The 22,899-nt window shown below is 44.4% G+C and overlaps 4 protein-coding genes across 12 annotated transcripts in view; 2 read left to right on the top strand and 2 right to left on the bottom strand.

Moving 5' to 3' along the window:
* Window positions 1-5,315: 5,315 nt before the first annotated feature.
* Window positions 5,316-8,215, bottom strand: LOC112457729 (ubiquitin-conjugating enzyme E2 J2). Its single transcript, XM_025020929.1, has 4 exons — window positions 7,694-8,215; window positions 7,372-7,606; window positions 7,008-7,136; window positions 5,316-6,923 (listed from the first exon to the last, which is right to left on the bottom strand). Exons 1-4 carry the CDS (start codon window positions 7,816-7,818, stop codon window positions 6,711-6,713), a joined length of 702 nt encoding a protein of 233 aa, XP_024876697.1. The 5' UTR covers window positions 7,819-8,215; the 3' UTR covers window positions 5,316-6,710.
* An 882-nt stretch (window positions 8,216-9,097) lies between these two features.
* On the top strand, window positions 9,098-10,974 carry LOC112457730 (transmembrane protein 98-like). The gene is made up of 4 exons (XM_025020930.1): window positions 9,098-9,443; window positions 9,526-9,635; window positions 9,850-9,982; window positions 10,055-10,974. Exons 1-4 carry the CDS (start codon window positions 9,282-9,284, stop codon window positions 10,328-10,330), a joined length of 681 nt encoding a protein of 226 aa, XP_024876698.1. The 5' UTR covers window positions 9,098-9,281; the 3' UTR covers window positions 10,331-10,974.
* Window positions 10,693-14,861, bottom strand: LOC112457728 (ATP-binding cassette sub-family F member 2). Its single transcript, XM_025020928.1, has 9 exons — window positions 14,774-14,861; window positions 14,179-14,369; window positions 13,191-13,594; window positions 12,932-13,095; window positions 12,603-12,830; window positions 12,123-12,510; window positions 11,848-12,039; window positions 11,562-11,765; window positions 10,693-11,473 (listed from the first exon to the last, which is right to left on the bottom strand). Exons 2-9 carry the CDS (start codon window positions 14,357-14,359, stop codon window positions 11,333-11,335), a joined length of 1,902 nt encoding a protein of 633 aa, XP_024876696.1. The 5' UTR covers window positions 14,360-14,369; window positions 14,774-14,861; the 3' UTR covers window positions 10,693-11,332.
* Window positions 14,862-20,290: 5,429 nt separating this feature from the next.
* LOC112457731 (rho GTPase-activating protein 100F) overlaps window positions 20,291-22,899 on the top strand; it is a 58,420-nt gene continuing 55,811 nt past the window's right edge. For 5 of the 9 annotated variants that reach the window (XM_025020938.1, XM_025020940.1, XM_025020939.1 and 2 more), the window contains exon 1: window positions 20,836-21,286. The gene's annotated coding sequence lies outside the window, so the exon portion shown is untranslated. The other 4 variants (XM_025020932.1, XM_025020933.1, XM_025020934.1 and 1 more) reach the window with 4 other exon arrangements.

Genomic DNA, 22,899 nt, shown 5'->3' with positions numbered 1-22,899 from the left:
AACCTTCTTAACTTAAGTGAACCCGCTTCTTTATCTTACACAGGATGCTTTGGAGACGTTTAATTAAGGGTTACGATATGAGTAATGATTTCTTAGTAGATTATTTAGTGTCAGTTTTTTTTATTTCAAAAATGTTGCAAACCTTAAAGGTATCTCTTGAATGTTTTGAAAAAGTATTGTTGTCTATGATATATGATACTTTACATAAATAATATTAATTGCTTTTCAGAGTTTTAAATATTACATAGACATTTTTCAGGGAAATTTTCCAGGTATTTTCAAAACTTTCAGAGATTTTTCGAGATCTCCAAGAATTTCCAATTTCAAATAACATTCGAAACTTTCATTACCTGAAAACTTAAAAAAAACCATTCGAGCGTCCGTCGCAAAATTAGCCTGAAACCCTAGCCGTAAAATTCAATTTAGAAGTTCTCCATTGTCAACCCTTCATTATTGCTTTTATTTAAGTCGTCACATGCAGGAGCTAAGAGCTAACTGAACTTTAGACTGAGTGAGCTAAACTGGGCTTTTAGCTAAAAAGCACCATCATTTAAAGCGACGTTAACGCGAGGATTCCAGACTACAGCAGGAAATTATTGGGCCCTCATCGCGGGTTATTGTTGCGGGTTAGATGGGCGATTACACGGAGACTTAACGTAACGGCAAATCTCTCGCCTTGAGCGCTCGTGATGTTAGATGCGCGTAAACGAGCGCGTCTCGCAAAACGTATACGGATGCCAGCGAGATTGTAAATCAAGGAAGGGGAGAGGAGGTCCAGCAATTGCGGGAGAGAAGAAACATCCGCGGTTACGTGCGAATGAGACGGAGACGAGCGAGCGAGGGGAACAAGCCGGGGGACGGAAGAGTCGATAAATAATTTACCGAACGCCGCCCGGCGACGGCGACGGCGGCCCTAATGGATTATAGACGTGCCAGTGCAAATATTATTGCAAGCTAACGGAATCGTACAGTGACGCCCAGTCCAGTGCCATTGGTCCAGAGCCGTGTCATCTCCGGTATGCCCGCGCCAATCGGGACGGGATGCCGAGCTCCTCTCGTTGCCTCATCTTCGGGTCCAGAGACCCGAGAGGCGCGAGAATGCGAAATCACCAAGCGGTTTTGTCATCGTTACGAAAGCTTTCAATTTTCGATGATTCTGCTTTTTTTATCTGGATGTTTGATGAATTTTTATGCTAAAGGAGTCCCGTTGAATGCAAATCAAGAAATATTTCAATCCTTCTCTTTATCTTTAAATGCATCTATCTTTTTATATCTTTTACATTTCTTCGATTAAACTTGATCAATCTCTTTAATCTAATTGAGTTGATCGAAATGTTTGACTGTACCTTATTTAAATATTTTTTATCTTTGTATTTTTTGGCGCGGAGCGTAAGTAGGATTATTGCTGCAACGTGTTTAAAGACTCCACGTACGTGTCTGCATTTGTAACGTCATCCGACCTACGACAGCGTGTATATACGCAATGGCAAGGTACAAAAAGCAACAGCGTACGTAACGCGGTGACATTAAACATCGGAACTCGTAAAAGCGGCTCGCTCCAGTATAATCGGTGTCTGGAGCCGCTGGAAGGATTTCCATCGGCCTCCACCGTGTACGTAAATAAAGCCACCGGGTGCGCGGTGGGTCCGCTCTATGTTTAGTTTAGGCGGTTTCTCAGATTTCTAGGATCACCACGAAAAGCGGGGGAGACGGAAAGAGATAGAGAGAAAGAGTCAGGTTTTCCATTAACGCTGCTGTCGGTTCGCTTCGCGATCGCGCAGTCCCAATTAGATTCCCATGATTGTCCCGACGAGGGTGTTATTTCTGAATCTTGTAATATTAATGATGGAAAGATTATACAGGATATAGAGAGAGAGGTAGCATTAACTTCCCAAATTTCGAAGAGTTTATTTATCTAATTCTTATTTTTGTATTTTCAAGCTCTTGACAGATTAATCAATGATTCTGATTCTTCGTAAGTTATTTAAAAACATATTTATTATTTACTTATTTATCTTCTATATATGTATGCAACACTTTGATGGAGCATTTTTTTTTTTTAAATAAAGTCAGATTAGTCGACTTTCAATTTGAAATAAGAATTGCAAATTACATCATATATAATTTTTTAGTATATATTATAACATAAATCCGTGGGGCAATAGACAGATGTTCGACGGGAGAGGAGAATGGCGGTCGAAGGTGTTACGGGCGACGTCGCCGGCATAAACATCTGTTCCCTGTCTTTTCCTACTGGATCACCGCGATTTCTGTCACTCCTTTCGTTTTCCCCGGGATGATGAATCGCCCGTCGTTAGTGGCGGGCCACGCGGTACGCGAGCACTCCGTGTGTGCGCGTTCCTCATGTAAATATATTTATATCTGAATAGAGCCAATTCTCCTGATGGGGCGCACTTATTCGGTTTTACCGCCGGCAGTAAACCGTCCCGCGATCAGATTATGGACTCTCTCTCTCTCTCTTTCTTTTCTACGACAGACTAAGTACGTGGGTAAATACGCGGGGAACCACCGTGCCAGTTCCGGTGCAGGTCCACGATGAAGCGACCACGTGGATTGAGAGACGTCGCCGCGGACAGGAATAGAAGCGTGCGAAAAGTCCACCGCGAGAAGCTGACGGTGATACTAGTATCTTAAGCGAATTATCATTCAAGCGAAGTTTAATTCTTATGTTACAAATATACGTGATATTCTGTGATATGTACGTAGAATACAAAATGTCTAGAATAAACAAATATAATTAGGTTTATCGATGCCCTAAGAAATCTGTCATTATAAATTCCTGTACCCCATGTCGACAAAAGTCTGGGTTCATTATCATGTTATCATTATCACGTTACATTTTTCATATTTTTACACGATATTAATTATTTAAATATTTTATTTTAATTATTTTATTTAAATATTTTATACTCTCAAATTCAATTCGACGGATTCTATAATCTATAAATAAATTTATAATAAAAATAAATAAAACTCGTTTCGCATAAATGGTTGCTGCTTGCTTGATATGATATCGTTGCAGGACAAAGTCTGGCGGTGTGAAAATTTATAATTGTCATTTATTTTTCTAGACTAATTGTCTCGTTTTTCAAGACGCGTCTTGTTAAATTGACAAATCAGGTCGCGCCGGCCCGCAAGTCACGATAAATCATTGCCGCGGTGCAAGCAATTTTTACGTGACGTTCCGCTCCGTTCTCCCGAAAAACTCGAAAAAGTATCAGCGCCGCGACACGGCCGCTGGCAGCTCATTAAGCCGCGTAATGAGGTCGTCCCTACAGTTAATTATCCCGGAGACGGTTTTCGATGGTCGAGCTCCCGTTCCCTTTCCTCCATTTTTTTTCCTTCCCGTTGCAATCGCGTCTCGTCCCACCCACTGAGGACCGAGGGCGTAAAATGATTCCACGAACCATTCCGACCCGATTGACGACACCCTAAATCACCCTCGCGGGAGAGTCCTCATCTCGCCCGTTTCCGGTATCGAATGCGTAAAAGCTAGAGTGTGACCGAATTGGAAGCCGATTGATTACCGATAGCGATTTAGCAGTGATGTAAATTTTATAAACGCTATAATGCTATACTTCGACGATGCTAGACTCTGACTCGTGACGGCTATAAATTAATTTCACGAAATGATAGAAACGTTTAGAAATTTTTCAAGAGTGTACATTCGGAGTTCAAGTAGTTTAGTACTTTTCTTAATTAATTTCTTCTACAGAACACGTATGTTTCACGCTGGAAATTGCTCCGGGCGCGAAGAGCGCGTTCTATTTTGAGATACATAAATTTACAGGGAAAAAGCGCTAACCATCGCATCTGTCACTCTTATATTAGTTCAATAATTTCGGCTGTACATTTTCACGGCTCGGGAAATGACCTCCAAAAGCGATCTCAATGAACGCGTATCGCAGATACGTATACGCGCCCGGCATCCTAGCTGCCGCGGACATGTGCATCTTATTTACGCAGGATTCGAAGCGAGACCGAGAGTATCCTGGCGCCTCTCTCAGTGATTTACACGTCAAGGGGCGGGCGCGTTGCCGACGCGGAAGGATGGTCCCGAGGGTGAAGATTACAGATGCGGCTCTTCGACGGGAAAGCGGCTGGCCGACTGCGCGCGAGCAACTTCCTTGTTATTACATGGTCGAATAAATTGCTGTTTGCTTCTTTTGCGGGATGTTTTCTCGGATTAAAACGGATCGTATGGACGCGACGATGGGATATGGGATAACATCACGTCCGCGACATGTGCCGGCCGGTTCGCCGTTGGAGGAAGGAAGACAAATCGGCTGCGAGATACATGCGGAGTCGAGCGTTGACAGACACTAAAACAAAGTATTAACGTATTAATATATTAATAATAAATGCCATTAATAAATTAACAATACTAATAATAGAAAAATGTAATTAGAAAATAACTTACAAAAATTATGAAACAATAAAAATTAAAGATTTACGATTTGTAAAAATAGTATCAAATTATTTCAAGTCGTTATACATCACAATCAATTCAAAAAAATTGTTCCGTATTTCAAAGACACGAGAATTGCGACGTTTATTAATAAAATTCGACACGAAACGCAGATTCGTGATGAACACATTCCCGTGTGATCGCGGAGTAGATGTGGCGAGTTTAAACGGAAGCTAAAACGAAAAGTTAACGTACACAGCCGAGGGAGGGACTCTGAAAGAGTTAATAAACAGTCACTAACGCGGAGAGGAGCGTCGTGAAAGCCCCGGATTTATCCGCGGCCCCCGCGCAAGGCGGCATAAACACGACATTCGACAAGAAGACGCGCGCGCTCGGTTCACAGGACGCGTCCTTCCTCCCGAGCGCACCCGGACAACGGAGCATTCAGCGCCGGGATTCTAACAGTTTACCGGAACGGTAAACCGCGCGCCAACCGCGAGAGAATGCTCGCTGTCTCCCCTGTTCGTGTTCCGACGATAAGTTCGTAAACGAGCTTCCCTCTCGTTCGCGAAAATTCCTTTGTAACAGGAGTCCCTTTGAGCGGTGAGCGGTGAGCTGCAACGACCGGTACGCGTTCCGCCGATTTGCTTTCAGATTTGTGTATCCCCGTCGATTATTAATAGATTCGTTTGTTGCAAGAAGAATCGCTCTTGTCGAAACCGATACTGCTCGTCTAAAATTTGAACGGCGTTTGCTGATCCTTACGCGAATCTCTGAAACATATTGTACACATTTTTTAATTTCAATATGCAATTGAATTTTTGCAACGAAGGATTGAACGGACGTTGGATAGTTTGATTTAATAAGACAGTCTTGAAACACGCGATATTTTTCAGGTAAGTAAACTATATTCCACACGCTTACAATAATAACATCTAGGTATTTACATTACTTCGCCGTAATTATTTAATAATTACGATACGCATATATGTTTATACATATACGACGGCAGAATAGAGTATGTATAAGCATAATCGTGAAATTGCCTTATCACTTTTGAAAGAAGATATAATAAAATTGAAAATCCGTGGCCCGTAGAAATTAGATCGATAGACATACAGTAGTAAAGTAAATTCAGATAAAAAGTAACATCAACCATCCTACCATTTGACAAAAATATTATTGGTAGAGATTATCGATGTATCGTAAAAAAGAAGAAAAAATATATACTTATTCTACTTTCAATATGTTCGAATAAAATATAGTTTAGCTTTTTTTTTTACAAATTACGCAAAATTATTACTTTTCTTTCGATATTACATAGTCAGTCATGGAAGAGCGACGATTTACTTGAATTGTAAACGTATTCTTTTCGTGTCAATTAAGGAAGAAATGCTAACTGGAAGAAATTCACGAAGCAATGATACTACGAGCCATTTTAACCGGAACAAACAAGAAACATATCAATCGCAAAATTTTTAAGAAGCCGAGATAATCACTGACGCAATAGATAATAGTTACACTCGTTTTTTGTGTTGTTGGCGTAGAGGCACCTACCATATCTCTATGACGCCTCCGTCCTTATAATATATTTACAAAATAGACCCATTCCATAAACGGAACGAGTCAAGCTGCGAAGCATTGGATTTGCCGAAATTTCAATTTTGGTTTAATTTCATTGGCACGTGCAGTAAATTTGTGCATTTCTATCCGAGAGATTCTGTGTAAACGGAGCTAGACAAATGTATTGAAATATTTCTCATATTTCTCTGGACGCATTTTAATACAATCAATCGTAAAAGCGTAGAAAATCATTGAAAGGAAGGATGTCAGCACCGAAAAGAAGAAACTTGATTCCCTTAGTTACAAGTTACGCCAGAAGAGACTAACTCCGATATGAGAAGAAAGGCAGGGAAGCCACTGCGATTACACGTCGTTTCATCTTGATCGCACGTGTCTTGTGCGAATCGAGAGAGAGATTACGAATCGTACGTCTTCTCCTTAATGGCTAGAGCGCGTAGAGTATAATACAACTTGTATCTTACAATCGACCCTCGATATAAAAATCTATGAAACTATCCACAGTTTACTGGCGAAGGTTCCGAGCCGCGTGGAACCGAATGGCGCTCGTCGGCACGAATTCGAAAGATTGATCGATAGGCAAGTCCAACAGGAGCCCATGTCTCATAATCCTTTTCTTCCAGGATGTACGCATCGTCACGGCTCCCTCTCCCTTTCACTCGTACTCGTTGTAGCTTGAAACACACAGTCCGATTCCGACTTATTCCGTGGCTATGCTCTTCAATACGTAATTCACCGTGTACAAGAACGCTGCGAAGCTGATGATGACAACGAGATTGGCCAGCGCGCTGTGCAGCGGGCTCTGTTCCCTCTGGAACTGATCTCGTATCAACATAGAGACCTCGGACGCGGTGGACTGATGCCTCGCTTGCTTCTCAAGTTCTTTCCGACGTTCCAGCTCCGCTCTGATCGTCTACGGATAATATTAAATTATCAAATTGACAGTATTTCAAATTCAGCAGTTACGCGCTATTATTAGTACAGCAGATTTCACTACCTCAACAGTTTCTGGAAAAAGTTCGCAGAACATCTTGTCCCTCAGATTATATTCCAAGCTCTGCGCGGCCAGCTGTCTCTTCTCATAATCCGTCGTATTAATACTGCCGAGCGTGGGACTCTTCTCAATCTGTAAATGCAAGATAGTTTCATAGATTTTTATATCGAGGGTCGATTGTAAGATACAAGTTGTATTATACTCTCTACACGTTCTAGCCATTAAGGAAAAGACGTACGATTCGTAATCTCTCTCTCGATTCGCACGAGACACGTGCAATCAAGATGAAACAACGTGTAATCGCAGTGCACTGTAATTAAAACACTCCTCCAAACTGCAAACTGTCGAAATATTTCAGAGAACGTACCATAAAGCTGAGCAAGCCAGTGAGAATGGTAGATACGCTCCACGCTGGATTCCACGTATCTGGATGAAAATCAGAAATGGACAGACACAGTCTCGTATTGACTTTAAATCGGCCGTTGGGAGTGGTCATGTAAATGCTAGGAGGTTGAAACGGAAACTCTCCTGGAAATATGAGCCTTCCATGATAAAAGCCACCCTCGTAAGGCGTCTTTTCCGGCCCGATAACCACGTAATGCCTGAAACAAGCCAGTTGTACGTTAAAATTACGCGTGGGTAGCACGATCAACGGGTGAACTAGTTTAACCTAGAGTTAATAGACTTGCCATTCCAAGATGTTAGAAGGCACTGGCTCCGCAAGAACATACGGCACTGGATCTCTCTTCAGGCGCAGATAGTCCTGTTTCAATCTGGCCGTCGCACTGTTGGCCTTTCTGTTCATCCTTACCATGTAGCCCAGTGTTATTTGCAAACGGACACCGTCGGAAATCCCCCCGCACTGATATTTCCTTCGGATTCCTCGTCCGAACGACCGTAACGATTCCGCTCGTCGTTTCGCGCGTGACGTTTTACAGGCTGGAATCTCACTCGACCAGCGAGCTGGCGGGTCCGTTTCTCAGCGTCGTCCAGTCGCGCGACCGACGTCGAATCGCATCGCAGGCATCCGCGTGGGAATCGGCCGCTGCGACGTTCCTCCCTGGGGCTCGTTCGCGGGATCCCCGAGAGACGGACGATGCGACGGCACGAGGTAGGGTTACGTCGTCGCGCGGAATGACGAACGTGGGAATCGGGCGACGTGAATCCGCGTGGAAGCACTTGGCCGCGCGTCGGGGTCGGGACGGTCGGGTCGACGGGCGTCGGACTGCAGGGCAGTGCAGGGTGGTGAGATAAGCGCTCGGGTGACGTATCGCCTCGGTGCTCTCGGGAGAGTGCGAGCGCACGCGACCGCCGGCCGAAACGGAACTCGACAGCGTGGCGAGCGGTCGCGCGACAACGGGAAACATCTGACTGGCGGGATCCGCCGAATTAATTCATCCCCGGGATGTCAGGGTTACCATGCTACCGTGCGGAAAGCGTAACCTCGCGTACGGGAACAACCTATCATCCGTGGGATATCTCGCTGAATGAATCGCGGTGAATCGGGAACCACGGGAAGCGCTCGCGCGATGGAACGCGCTTGGCGCGTCTTTTTCGAAGGCCCACTCGCCGACTCGTGCGAGATGCACAGATGACGATGAAAGTGCGATTTTTAATAAAAATCGAATATTCACGCGTAGTAGAGATACATACTTGTTCACCTAATGTTTAAATAATAAATTTAATATTATGAGTTATCAATAAAATTAATATTATATGTATAAAATATGTAACTAATAATTATATATAATTAATTATATTATTATATATATTGTGTTGCTCGATAATCGCTGATAATAAATTTAATGTTATGAGTTATATCAATTATAAAATTAATACTGCATTACTATATATAACAAATATATAATTAATTATATTAATTAGTTACTTAAAATTAGAATTAAGTTTTCTAACTACACAATTCGTCCCTGATCCAATCTTTTTTTTTCATATATTAATAAATATATTATTATATTTCTTAACATATTGCATAATTAACTTTTATTTCAACATAAATAGTACAGGTATATTGCTTCACAGAAGTTAATCGGAGTTTGGTCCTTGCGTAGATGACAGTAGCTAATCTCGTGCAGTGAACGGAGCTTAAGATCCGTGACAGTCGCCGCCTCCCACCGTCGTCGCCCCATCACCGGGAGAGTGGATCGCGACGCTGCGCGATTGTTGACATTTTTCTCCGAGTGCCAATGTAAATCCGGTTGATCGTTGACGCTGGTCTCTTCGCCCGGGGGTTTGTCGCGACGCTACGATTCACCCCGCATGACCATGAGCTCGTCGATATCCATGAGCAACGCTGGACCACAGGCCACCGCTACTGGTATGGAGACAGTGGTGGCGGTCGCCTTGGGCGCACTCGCCGCGGTCTTCCTCGGCGCCCTCCTGGTGCTCCTGGTCATCTGTCGCAGACAACGCTGCTATTACGTGAGTCCGGGATGATGAGAGAGACATTGGACAGGAACATTAGGTAGTCGGCAGGCAATACAACGATCTTGCTCATTTCCAGAATCAGAAGGATTCCGCAGAGCTGAGCTCCGACTTGCTCGAAGGAGAGAACATCACTGGCTTGGGATTAGATGCGTGGGAGAGCGAAGAGTGGCTGGCGGGAGCTGAAAGGTAAAAGGAACCATAAATGAAAGTATCAGACAATGCAACACCCAATATTTCACTTTTATCTTTGATTTAGTTTGACATATCTATTGCGATAACTTAAGCTATGAGAAACATAGCAAGATGCACCATTTGTGTCTCTTGTTTTTATCCTGTCATCAATTTTGCAAAAGTTTAGATATCATACAGCTCGTTCGAAAGGTATGTAACGCTTTTACAGGTGGGTGGATGATGCTACTGGTTTGGCTCCGCCTTGCATAGCAGTGCTCCGATCCTGTCACACTCTCGCAGCCAGTCTTACCACTATTGCCGGAACTGTCAACAGCAATACCGTCCCGTTAGAGATAGTTGATGTAAGTCTGATTACCGTACATTATTCTTCTGTAATGTTTTTCCTATTCCTAATCTTATTCTTGTTCACACAGGTTGCCCGACGTATACCGCCTCGCGTAGACGATGTCGTTCGCAGTCTGTATCCCCCGTTGGACGCCAGACTATTAGAGGCCAGGGTGGCGGCTCTAGTGTTGGCTGTGACCCACTTGGCATTGGTAACCAAGCACGGCGTGCCCAAGAGCCAAGCCAGGAAACTGGCGTTTATCGATCAAGCCCTGAACGACATGGACACGCATCTGCTGGTGCTGAGAAACGCAGCGCTGGCTCAGGAAGTGGCCTGCTCTATCCCAGCCTCTACGCCAGTTTGAGTACACGTCGGTTGATCTCTCGCGGTGAAATCAAATCTCTCTCGCCACAGTATTTGTAATCGTTGGATTATATCTTTAGCTTCTTACGGCTTTTTCATTACAATAACGTCGTCACGAGCAACGGGAGCTCTACATAATATGGTCACTAAATTTGTAAATATAGCATAAACATTGAGTGCATTCCATGTATCAGGCGGCAAATACGCGAAAATAGATCATCGCTGATCTCAAAGCACAAAATGGACTAAAGTTCGAGATTACTGATGAGGAAAAAAAACTTGTCAGTGCTTCATGTCAATTATCGTTACTATAAAAAGAATGCATATAAATATATTAGGTATATATACAACACACGTCGGAAGTATCGTGAGGAATATATTTTAATAATCGTTTTTTAAAACGCGGTGAAAATTCGCCAAGATACGACATTTTGTAATACACAGAGATATACGAAAATGACGTCTTCCATGTTATATTATCATATTTATATACGTACACGGATAAAAATGTATTTTGAGACTATATAATCGATCGTACCTGCATATGTTTGTACACGTTACAATATTTTATATTCCTGAAGATAATCAAATTGTTCTTTAGATTAGTAGTAGGAATTTATAATGAAGTTGATCGTCAAAGAGAAATCACTCAGTTCTTTCGTCCTCTTTTTTTTTACATACCTATATCATTATAAATAGCTTGTCGGTAATTTGTTTAAATTTAATCTGTACTCTCCTGCACATGCACGAATTTTCCAATTTCTATATTGCTACTGTGGTAGAGTAATGCGCCACAACAACCTGCGGGTTGTCAAGTAAAGAATCAATTTCGACCTAGTAATTCAATAAATTAACTAAGTAATTCGATCGATCACTGACGCGCTACAGAACAGCGCACACAGTGCCGATTAGCATGTTACAATTTTTAGAAAAAAAAAGATTCCTATAAATATAGAGGCGTAGTGTACTGGAAAGAGAGAAGCGGATTGTAGCGCTGCCTCCATTATTTTCCCCGATTCGCGAAGTCCTGCCTCTTCTGGTTGTCAGACAGAACCTTGTCCTTGAGGTGCTCCTTGTAATCCAAAATGTTGCCGCTCCATTTTGTGACCGCTTCATTCTCGCACACCCAGATTTCTTCAGCGACCTAAACATCGGATATATAGAATTATACAGATACGCGTTCGCAGAGCTTATCGCTTTCTCGAAATAAAGCTATGTGGAAATGTACGTACCTGATTAATCAATCTGAAGTCGTGCGACACGAGAACCATGCCGCCGTCGAAGTCGTTTATGGCGTCAGCGAGTGCATCGATCGTTTCCATATCCAAGTGATTGGTGGGCTCGTCAAACAGCAACAGATGAGGCACTTGCCAAGCCAGCCAGGCAAACACAACCCGACAACGTTGACCATCAGACAATTGACGAATAGGACAAACCTAAATAAAATACGAGATATAACAATTACTCGGCGATTACTCCGTGTCGTCGTTAAATTTCACTACTTCATAAATTACATACCTGTTGACGCCCAGTTAGACCATAGCGGCCAATGATCTTCCTCATTTCTTCGCGCTCTTTCACCTCGGGGAAAGCCTTCATCATGTAATCGAGAGGCGATATATCTAAATCCAGTAACTCGTGCAAGTGTTGGTGATATCTACCAATTCGGAGATGACTGTTTTTGCGAATCATTCCGCTTGTCGGTACTAACTGCAACGTGAGATTATCTTGTCAAGAAAAAAATATCGAGTGACACGTTTACTATTGTAATAAAATATACACTCGCAACGTACATCACCATACAATAGTTTTAGCAGGGTACTCTTTCCTGCTCCGTTTGGTCCAACCAACGCGAGTCTAGTATCCAAATCAATTCCAAATTCCAGATTCTTGTAAATCCAAGGCGCGTCCTCGTTGTAACGGAAACTGACGTTCTGAACCATAATAACCGGGGGCGGAATCGTTCCGCACGAAGGGAAATAAAAGTTCAGCACTTTGTCATTAACAACCTTTTCGGTCAGGCCTTGCGCCACCATTTTCGCTAAAGTTTTCTCTTTCGATTGAGCCTGTCTGGCTAATTTCGCCGAACCGTGACCAAATCGCGCAATATAATTTTTCATATGCGCGATCTGATCCTGTTCCCAGTTATACTGCTTTGCTTGATTTTCAAGCAACTCCATTCTAAAAAAAAAAAAGAGAAAGGGAAAATATAAAGCGGTGACGTAATATTATTAGAAATGATTTATCAGAGCGTTATATTTTTCGCAACTCACCTTGTTTTCACAAATGCCTCGTAATTACCAGTGTAGTATTTCAATTGCTTTTTATTGACGTGAATGATATTGGTGCAAATGCCATTGAGAAAATCTTGAGAGTGGGAGATTATAACGAGAATCCGTTTGTAGGTTTTGAGTTCTTCTTCCAACCATACGCAAGCATCGAGATCGAGATGATTGGTTGGCTCGTCGAGCAATAACAAATGCGGCTTTACATATAGTGCTCTGTAGAAGAAATGCAAAACAAAAAGTTTTATACCATGACCATAAGAGGTCATCTTTTTATTTAAATTTTTAATATATGTATACTTAAAATTTTTACATACCTAGCGAGAGCTATACGCATCCGCCAACCTCCTGAGAAGTCTTTGGTAGGAGTTTTTTGCATTTTTGCAGTAAAACCCAAACCGTGTAAAATATGGGCAGCACGAGCTTCCGCCGTGTCAGCCGCCATATCCTCTAATCTCTCGTATACATCCATGAGTTGTTCCTGCATATGAATATGCAAGTATATAAGTAAAAATAACAATTCCTTTTTTTTATTTTTAATAAAGATTTCTCGATAAATATCAGTCTTGGACAAACCTGAGCGTCTTCCTCGACACAGTCCACCAACTCTTCGGCGAGCTTCTCTAATCGCACACGCTCCTCGTCAACCTCCATCACGCATTCCAGAGCTGTTTTATTGCTTGCGGGCATTTCTCTAGTCAAATGAAAAATATCTATTTGCTCCGGGATAGGAACTTCGCGGTGTCCTAGCACCGCCAACAACGTAGACTTCCCGGAGCCATTTAGACCTAATAAACCGTAACGTCTACCACAATTCAACTCCAACATGGTGTCTTGCAGCAGTTCACAGCCATGGAAAGTAATAGAAAAGTTAGATATCTTGATATCCCGGCTGCGCGGATGCGAAGCCAGCGAGCCCGTGCACGAACGTGCATCCGCATTTAATCTGGCGTCTTCCTCCAATTTCAGACATAATGCCTCTGCGAACACACGTTATTGTGCATATGTTAACAGATGTTTGACAGAATAGGTGTGTTTGTAGGCACAAGGCAATTGCAAACAGTATATGCTTCAAAGATAAAAAATATATTTATAGAGCGGACTTTTGTAATTCATTGTAAGCATTATAAAAAATCGCAAATATCACCAAATATTATCACATTAAATTCCACAATGTTTCAAGCACTACAAAAAATTAAAATTATCTCATTTTATTGTACGTTTTCAAAATTAATTTATTTTGCTGAAGATATGTATGTATATATATAACGGTCTTTTGAAATATTTCTGGAAAATATTTACACTAAAAGCCCTGTGATATCTACAGTCCGGTAATACCAAGACAATGATAATGAAATGTCAAACAAAAAAGATCCACGAGCATATTACTTTTCAGAAACATCTACAAATAATATATCTTGTTTTTAATTATGAGACCTCCGTTTAAAAACGTCAGTCACAGTGTGTTATTTAAAAATTAAATCGTGGCTCGGATACGCGTCACTGGAACTTGCAAGAAAACGGGAAACGAGAAAGGCATACTCCTCTCCCTCCTCCATCTCACCTTCGACGCTGATGGCCGTGCCGTTGGTGCCGTTCTGCAGAACCCCCGACGTCGGGCTCTGCTCCTTGCCGTCCTCGGCCGCCCTCGACTGATTATTGCTCTGCGGCTTCTTGCCGGACTGCCTCGCCTTCGCGGCCTCCTTCTTCTTCTGCTGCTGCTTCTTCTTCGCGTCGGACGGCATTGCCTCTCACCTGGAATTCAACCGGCGGTCGTCGGTTACGGGTCAGCACAAGTCGGGGGGCCGCGGCGTTTTCGCGCGTTACGTAAGGCATAGGTTAGGGGGTTTCGACGGGGACACGTGCGTTATTCGCCGAGGAGAAACGTCACGAGGGAGAAAGCGACGGACCGACATCCGCGGCGTCGCATCGCCGCTAAACGATCGCGACGCGAGACGAGAGACGCGACGAGACAAGATGGGACGAGACCGGACGTTGAAAGGAGCAGCGGAGTCGAGGAGACCTCGCCACCTCACCTCGGCGAACAAACGAGACTCCGTATGGCTCGCGACGCCTCCCGAGATCGCTAACTTTTCGCGCGAGCTGTCCGGCAACCCTTTGGACCACGCGCGAAATCGCCCGCGGATAATTATGCGTACCTAATTGTGCGCCAAAATGCGGACGATCCGTCTGACACGCGAACTCCACACACGTGCGTCGGACGAATGGAGCCAATGGAGGCAAAACCGTCAAACTCCATGACCGAGGTTGTCGTGTCGGCGTTTAGGTGACGCCACGTGTACCGAAATTCGTTTTGCGGAAAAGATTGGCTTATTACAATTCCCAATTCCCATTCCCGCAAAGCTTTCTTTGTCTTCTGCATTTTGACGACAGTCTGTATTGTTTAGCAATAATGCTAAACTTGGTTCAATAATGCTCGATAAACTTTTACTAATTTATTTCTTTTAATTAAAAAAATTAAATAGTTATTCATAGTTTAATTAAAAAAAATATACATATATATATATATATATATATATATATACATATGTAATATATAATATATATGTAATATATATGTAATTACTTGTTTAAGAGATATTAATTAAAATATCTTGCAAATACCTATAGATAAATAAATTGAACGTTAAAAAATTCCCGTTAATAAAAAAAATAATATCTATTACTTTTACATTAAGATTGTACCACGAACAATCGATAAAGGCTACGGTCAACGTGACGCTACAAATGCTTCGAAACATTCCTCTTCTCTTTTCTTTCGATGAAGAAAGAAGGAGAAGAAGAACGCTCCAAAGCATTTATAGCGTCACGTTGACCGTAGCCAAAGATATTCAGTAGAAAAGCAGGAGACGAAAATTCGAGCAATGCAAAAAATATCCCACTGTTCACTTACACTACCTATCTCGGCCGTTATTGCGAGCAAAGTCAGAAGAATTAAGCCAGAATAAAGTACGGGGAGAAATGTAGAAAAAAGGAAGAAAAAGGAATTCGAGACACGATAAATTTACTTGTACATATGTAACTATTGAGATAATCGTTAATTGCAAAATTAGGGGCGTAAATTAAAGTATTCTTATACGTCGTTCGTTATTTATATCGTTAAACTTGGAAAGGTATCGCGGAAGAAATTATTCTCTTAGCCATTCCTCTTAAACTGTACCAGGCGCATTAAATAATGTCTCAATTACGCAATCTCATTATTACATTATAAAACTTTTATATTATATCCTGGATATCGTCACAGGCAAGTGGCGCAGTTCCGATTTGCATCGATAAATCGTCGTATTCCTGCATCAAGTGCGCGCGTTCAAAAATTACATATGAAATACTCGTTACACGTAACAAAAATAGCTTGTTTGGATTAACAAATCACCGCGCCTCGTGGTCGCTATCGTTAACGATGTGCCGTGTGAGTCTCGAGTTACACCGCGCGCGCGGGTTGTCGCAACCCCTTCGGTTTACAGAGCCACTTCTGGATCTCCCCCGATTCGGGGCCGCGTTGACCGAAGCCCGGTCAGGCCGGTCAAGGTGTACGTGTGTTCTTTCTGATGAATGAACGAATGGATAAACGGCCGGGGGATGGGATGGGGGGGGATGGTGGTAAAAGAAGACACAGACTTGCGCCCCGACAGCAGGGCTACGAACGTCTGTGCCGGCCGGACGACGATGGTGGGGTGGTGGCACACCGACGCGCGGAGTGGAGGTGGTTCCGGGCTTAATTGCACCGCATCACAGAACGTAGTATCCCCCGTAGTACGTGCTGATGGGAGGACGGGGACGGGGGGAGGGGGATGTGGGGGTGTAACGTGGCCGCCGTCGCGTCGGCCGGCGCATCGGCGCGGCGTTTGTACGTAAGCCGCACCGCACGTTCGGTTCGACGTGTGCGTACGCGGCCGAGCAGTGACGTACATGTTCCACTTGCGCGGTCAGGCCGGTCCGGGCCGACGACGATTCGCAAGTTGACCCTCTCACACCCAACGGGAGACGTGACGCGTGATTCGGCATGCTTGAAAAATCGCCATCCCTCCGAGAGATATTCAGTCGTCGCGGTCCAACAGCGCGCGTTTCGAAGGGGATTATTTAAATTTGAACTGAAAAATATTGCCAATTGTAAATGTACGATTACAAAATGTAAAAGATTATATTTGCGTAGAGTGACATTCGAGAGAGTTCTGCGACTGACCGCGAAAGGATTTAACGTGGTGAACGCAGTGTCGTCTTCGCGGGGTGATTTGGAAAAATCTCGATGCGTTATTGCGTGTCTTGCAATGTAGAGGTACGTGAGTGGATGCGGTTTGCATGTCAGCCGCTGTAATAAGCTTTAACAGGGGTTTTCGTAGTAAAAGGGATATGTGAATGTCGTCCACCGTTCGTTCAATTGTCGCAGCGCCGTACCAGCAGAGATGACAAAGTAACTACACAGTTACTTTCCTTTAGCAATTATCGGTATTCATGAATAATCGGTTATTCAAACAATTATTTTATGGCGCAATTATACCTCTCTCTCGAATCTCACTCAAAGCTAAAATCATAAACGTGAGTTGGCACAGTTGATAAAGATATTAATGCAGATGAATCAACGCAGTAATTGCAGCAAGATTGTTAACTAAATTTAAAGCAAATTGCAAGAAGATATAAATAAAACATCAAAATGATTATAAAAAGATATTTAATCGACAAAGTAATCTTATTATATATGTTTGCTGAATCTCTGATGCTCTGGTGATGCTCTGCTGAAAAAAGCATTTCAGGGTAGAAAGAAATTCAATTGTTCGATAGGTAACTGGATTGTTCAATTAATTGAATGTTTGATATTGCTACTTGTCATATGACAAAGTAAACATTAGTCTAATAATCAGTATCGCAGATAATCAGATAATTAGGTTATTTTTTTTTTTTAATAAAATAAGAGGTACGAAAATTCCGCTCCATTTTTACCGATATTAATCGTTATGATTATAAAAACGCTAATTAAAACATGCATTTTTTTAAATACAATGAAATCTATAGCGCACAAAACTCCAAAAATCGTCTGTAAAAATGCAAAACGAAATAGTTCCATTAAGAAATTTAATAAAATAAAATAAAAAAAAATATTTTTATGTTAATTCATGAGAAAGCAGTCTATTCAATATTTTTGTGCACAACTGTCGTACTCAAATCAGAACTTTATATTAATATAAAGATATATGTAACGTGTGCAACACACGTATAGCGAACACACAACACTGCACGATAATCATCTAATTAACGGTCCATTACTGGATTAAAATTTCCGATCTATAATGTCTCGCGTCGTTTTCGCTATGTGATGGATGTGTTACAAAAGAGTTCGATGGGTTTATAATCCATCGTCGCGAAAATTTAATCCGCGGCCGGCCGCTACACGCCTCGTCGTAAAATTTATGAGCTGACAGTCGGACTGCATGCCGCTTCCTCGGCGAAGAATCGACGTGACGTCTTTCGTACCGAGTGTTTTTGACACGAGGTGGTCGACGACCGACGACCCAATCGATCCCAGGTTGGAATAGCCGAACCGGAAGTAGGACGTTTAGGCCCGCCGACAACGACAAGAGAGGCAGAAGGAGAGAGGCAGAGACGGGAGGAGGATCAAGCCACCGTCTTAAGTCTAGGATCTCTCGAGTCGTCACTCGCTTCAGGAGGAAGTCACTCAAATCCTTCAACGAGAAAACGTGAACTAAATGAGATATCTTTTCCATGTAACATCAAGAAGCGTAATGGATGTTAAATAAATGGTTGACAAATTTATTAATTAATCCTTTTTTTTATACACGTATGAATTATTCTTTGTGAAGAAAGACAATTGAAATAATAATACAAATTTATTATAAAAAGAAAGGAGAGACGTTGAAAATTGAAACTGAATTCTTACGACAAATTGTTTATCTTTGCTATCCCATTAGTCGGTGATAAATAATTTTGGCAAGGTATTGTATAATGAATCGCGAAAACGAATCGACTCGTGCATTCAAATAAACAGCTTGATAACCCCGTGAATTAAACCGGTCATTCACTGAAAATGATCGTTATTGCCCTCTCTATATTTATTGAATATACAATTATCCACCGTGCGCTCTGATAAAGTGTCGTTGAAATTATTTTGATTGTCGGGCGGGCGATACACGATATCGCATGGACAAAGGTCTCGATGAAACGCTTTAAACCTAAACAGATAATTAATCGTAACATGTAGTAATCTATGCTAGCGTGTAAACGGGCAGAAAAAAATCTCACCCGAATTAATCGTATGCACCGGGGAAAATCCGCGAGCGAAAGCAGTCATGTGTATGACATTCGTTGGCCCCATTCTGCGAGAATGTGCAACACAATTCTTGTCGGCTTGATTAGCATGTCTACCCGCTTCGCGCTCAAGTTCCGTAATGTTTTGTTGTTGAAACTGATATACTCCCTGAAACGTAAGTAAGTGTCATCGATCTCTCTGAATAATCCCCGCATACCCCGCGACGAAACGGAGTCTCGTGCTCGACTTCTCTCTTCGCTATCGTCGGACGAATCTAAATAAAATTCGCAATGTTATACGCTTTATTTGCGCGTAATGTATATAAAATGTGATTTTATATACATTACGATGTATATAATCTCTCAGGCATATTGTCGGAATAAAATAGAGACGTCTCGCTAAATAAAATATGACAGAGAGGTGCTTTTATAAATTTCATGCGCGAAGGACAAGGAAATCTCTTATTTTCGAAATCACATATCGATAAATTGTGAAACTGGGCCACTCTCAGCTCGCGTCGTATTGTTTTCTGCGGGAGACATAATTTTCGTAAGTGTAATATTTTACGTCCTGTAACTTCCCTGAAAGTTTGAATTTTAAGCGCTATAGTCTCTCTCCTTCTCTATCGAAGGGGAACGTCAGTTATGGTGAAAACTTGGAACACCCCCACGGTCGGGAGTCTATTCGGCAGCCCTTAAACTTTCTTTAAGCATCCACCTTAGTAGTGGGCGACCTCTTAAGATGCTCCCGGTAATCAGTATGCAATAATTGACGCTGCGCTTCTAATGTCTTTCCGCGAAGGGAACGTCGAAAATTTTAAGTCGCTCCACACGAAGGTGTAATACTGTTACCCTACTTGTTTCGCAGTGAAGCGCGAACACCAGAATATAAAATAGGAATTTATCTCTGTAACACAATCAACTTAGATACTGAGATCCTACCAATTTTAACGACGTCTATTTCTTCCCTTCCTCACACAGAGCGCAGGAGCCGTGATCTTAATATTACGTCAAAATCTGGGGAAATGTTCAGTTCAATCTATTCTACAGATTTATACTCCTCCTACTAACATATAGAAGACCCACGAAACTCTCCTTCAACGACGCGCGAGATCGATAGGGTTTTTGGCACAATTCGCGATCGAAGGTCCGGCCGGCGAAGGGAAGAAGACCGGCGGCGTGTCCGACATCTATATACGCTACTGCGCGCGGCGACGGCGACGACGACGACGACGAAGACTACGGCGGTGGTAGTCGACGTCGTCGTCGCACCCGTCGCCACCCTCGCTCGTACGTTCGCTCGCCTGCGCGCTTGCGTGCGTATTCGCAGCCCTCAACATGTCCGCGCGACGGCGGCCGAGCGTATAGTCGTGGCTATGCGGCGGGGCGCGTTGCACCCCGCGAGCCGGTAGTCCTCCAGTTCCCTGACGCAGGGGCGGCTCGCAATTCCCGCGCGAAGCGCCTCCACGCGCCCCACGCAACTTTCACCCTCGCCCTCGCGTCGTCGTCGTGCATGCGTGCGTGAGAGAGTACGAGCGTGCGTACGTGCGTGCGTATTTGAGCGAGCTCGTAATCACGGTCCTCGTGTGTCAACGCCTCCACCGTCGTCGCCGACGGTGTCGTCATTGTCGTCGTCGTCGTCGAGGTGCTATTTCGTTCGCCGACCCTCCACGAGGAGGAACAGCCCCGTTCGAGGCTCGTGCTCGTGGCGAGGAGAGAGAAAGAGAAAGGACAAGGACGGACATACACGGTGCACCGTCCGAGTAGCAGGGGTAACGGGGAAGTGAAGGGGTGCTGCTCTTCAGCAACGTACGGCGGAGTGGCGTATACGAACACGAAGGGTGCGCTCGCGCGCGAGGAAGAGAGGAGAGGCGAAGGCATCGCGGGACGGAGTGCGCGGACGGTCGGCGAGGGTGGCCCAGCCGGAGGGTGGGTGACAGAGAGAGACGTGCGGGAAAGAGGGAGCGCGAGTGAACGAGTGGGCGAGAGGGAAGGGGGCGAGCGAGTGCGAGAGGGAAGAACAGAACGGAGGGTTAGTGGTTAGTGCGCGAGCGACAGGAGGCGAGAGCGAGCGAGCGAGCGAGCGAGAGTGCGCGCGAGAGAGAGGGAGAGAAAGAGAGCCAGGAAGAGGAAGAGAGAGAGAGAGAGGGAAAAAGGCTCGAGGCAGGCGCGCGTATTGATTCCCGCGTGGCGTTATACGGTGAGGTGAGAAAGCTGCAACCGGAAGATTCCTCCTGCCTCCTTTCGCCGCCGCGGGAGAAGCGAGCGAGGAGAAAAATAGCCGGAGAGGAGAGCGGGCCGAGTGTGAGGAAAGGGGGAGAGGAGAGCCGCTCGCGCCGGGACACACCGCTCTCTCGCGTCTCCCGCTCTCGTGCTCCCGCTCTCGTCAGGTACGTTTTACGCGCTCGCGAGAGAGGGACGTTCTTAAGCGTTACGATTTATCTGCGTTTTTGTGTCTCTCCCTTCGCGTTTTCCTTCAGCGGCGCCAGTCCTTCGCTCGTCTTTCTCGTCTTGGAGAAACGAGCAAAGCAGACAGGCAGGCAGGCAGACAGACGGGTCGTCGGACTCTCTCTCGTCCCGAGGGTGAGGCGAAGTTCGCGAGCGTGAGCGAGAGATCAAGTGAAACGGATGAAAGAGAGACGGAGAGTGGCCAAGAGAGGGATAGGGAAAGAGAAAGATAGACGGACCGAGAGAGAAGGCACTCTCGAAAAAAGGGTATATCGATCGGGTTGGTCCGGGACCATCGGCTGGCACGCCACCACACGATTTTCGTGGTGGCTCCGTTCTCTCTCTCTCTCTTTCTCTCTCTCTCTCTCTCTCTCCTTTCCTTCTCTCCTCCGCTTCCTCCTCCCACCTTTCTCTCTCTTTCTCTCTATCTGTCTCTCTTTATCCAATATACCACCGGCATCGTGTGCACATCGCTTTTTCCCACGCGCCACCGGCTCGCTTTTCCTATCCGACCCGACCTCGAGACGGCACAGGTGTCGCTCGAAAGCTCCTTGCGCGCTTCGGACGTCGACGCGCCGCGCCGGTGTCCTCATCCTCGCGGGACAACGCGGTCCCCGGTGAGTCCCCGTCGCACTCGACTCGGCGTGTGCGGTTCCCCTTTTCCGGCATGCTTCGCTCGTGCGCGGTATACTGTGGTTTCATCGACGATTCCTCCGTAGGTTCTCCGTAAGGACCGTCATACGTTATCCCGAATGTGTCGTTTCGCTTCAAGAAATTCGTTTTTAACGGTGAGCGATTTTCCGTCAGTGCATGACTCTCGAAAACGAATTCGACAATCTCCACTTTCGTCCGGCGCGATAAAAAAGCCTTTTCCGCGATACTAGCCTTGTGCCGGCAATCATTTCTGTGATAAGCGAGTATTGAGAGTGATATTTCTCGAGAAAGTTGGTCCGATTGTCGGCGGGTTCATCGAGGAGAGATTGATCGCCCCCGTTACTTCGGATAGGTTCTTGTTCTTGACAAGAATCGTCAATACGTCAGTTATTTGCGCAGATCGTTAGTGGTACACGCTTTATTCTCGCGTGCGTTAAAGTGGAATATAATTCGTAGTAGGTAAGACGGGATAACGTGGAGCGTCAAAAATTCTTTCCGTTAAAGTCATTATTCGAAACGTGTTACGCTTCTTCGCGTAACGAGACGTCTCGCGAGAAACATGATTGCCTTTCTCGTCTTCACGTCAGACGCACGCGTTAACGACGAACGCTCTTCGACGTCGCGAACAGCGACGGATCCTAGGAAATGTCACTCGCACGTTCTTACATATAGTGAACGTGCGGTTACCCGTCTTCATCGTCGGTATTCCTGAGCTACGTTGATCCTCGGGATTTCGAACGTGTGTTCTTGCGTGCGTCCGCGTGCTCCGGTTCGCCGCGAGTGCGCGTACAGCGTTGGATGGAAAAGAGAAAAAAAAAAACAAATATACCCGGCGTGTGCAATAAAATACCCCTCGTCTTCTCCCCGCCGCCTCTTCCGGCTGTCGGCCTCTCCGTCTTGC

Source organism: Temnothorax curvispinosus, unplaced genomic scaffold (genome assembly GCF_003070985.1).
Source record: "Temnothorax curvispinosus isolate PA1 unplaced genomic scaffold, ASM307098v1 QBEX01008203.1, whole genome shotgun sequence".
Lineage (NCBI taxonomy): Eukaryota > Metazoa > Arthropoda > Insecta > Hymenoptera > Formicidae > Temnothorax > Temnothorax curvispinosus.
Note: the sequence above shows the minus strand (reverse complement) of the source record. Positions and strands in the feature narration are given on the sequence as shown.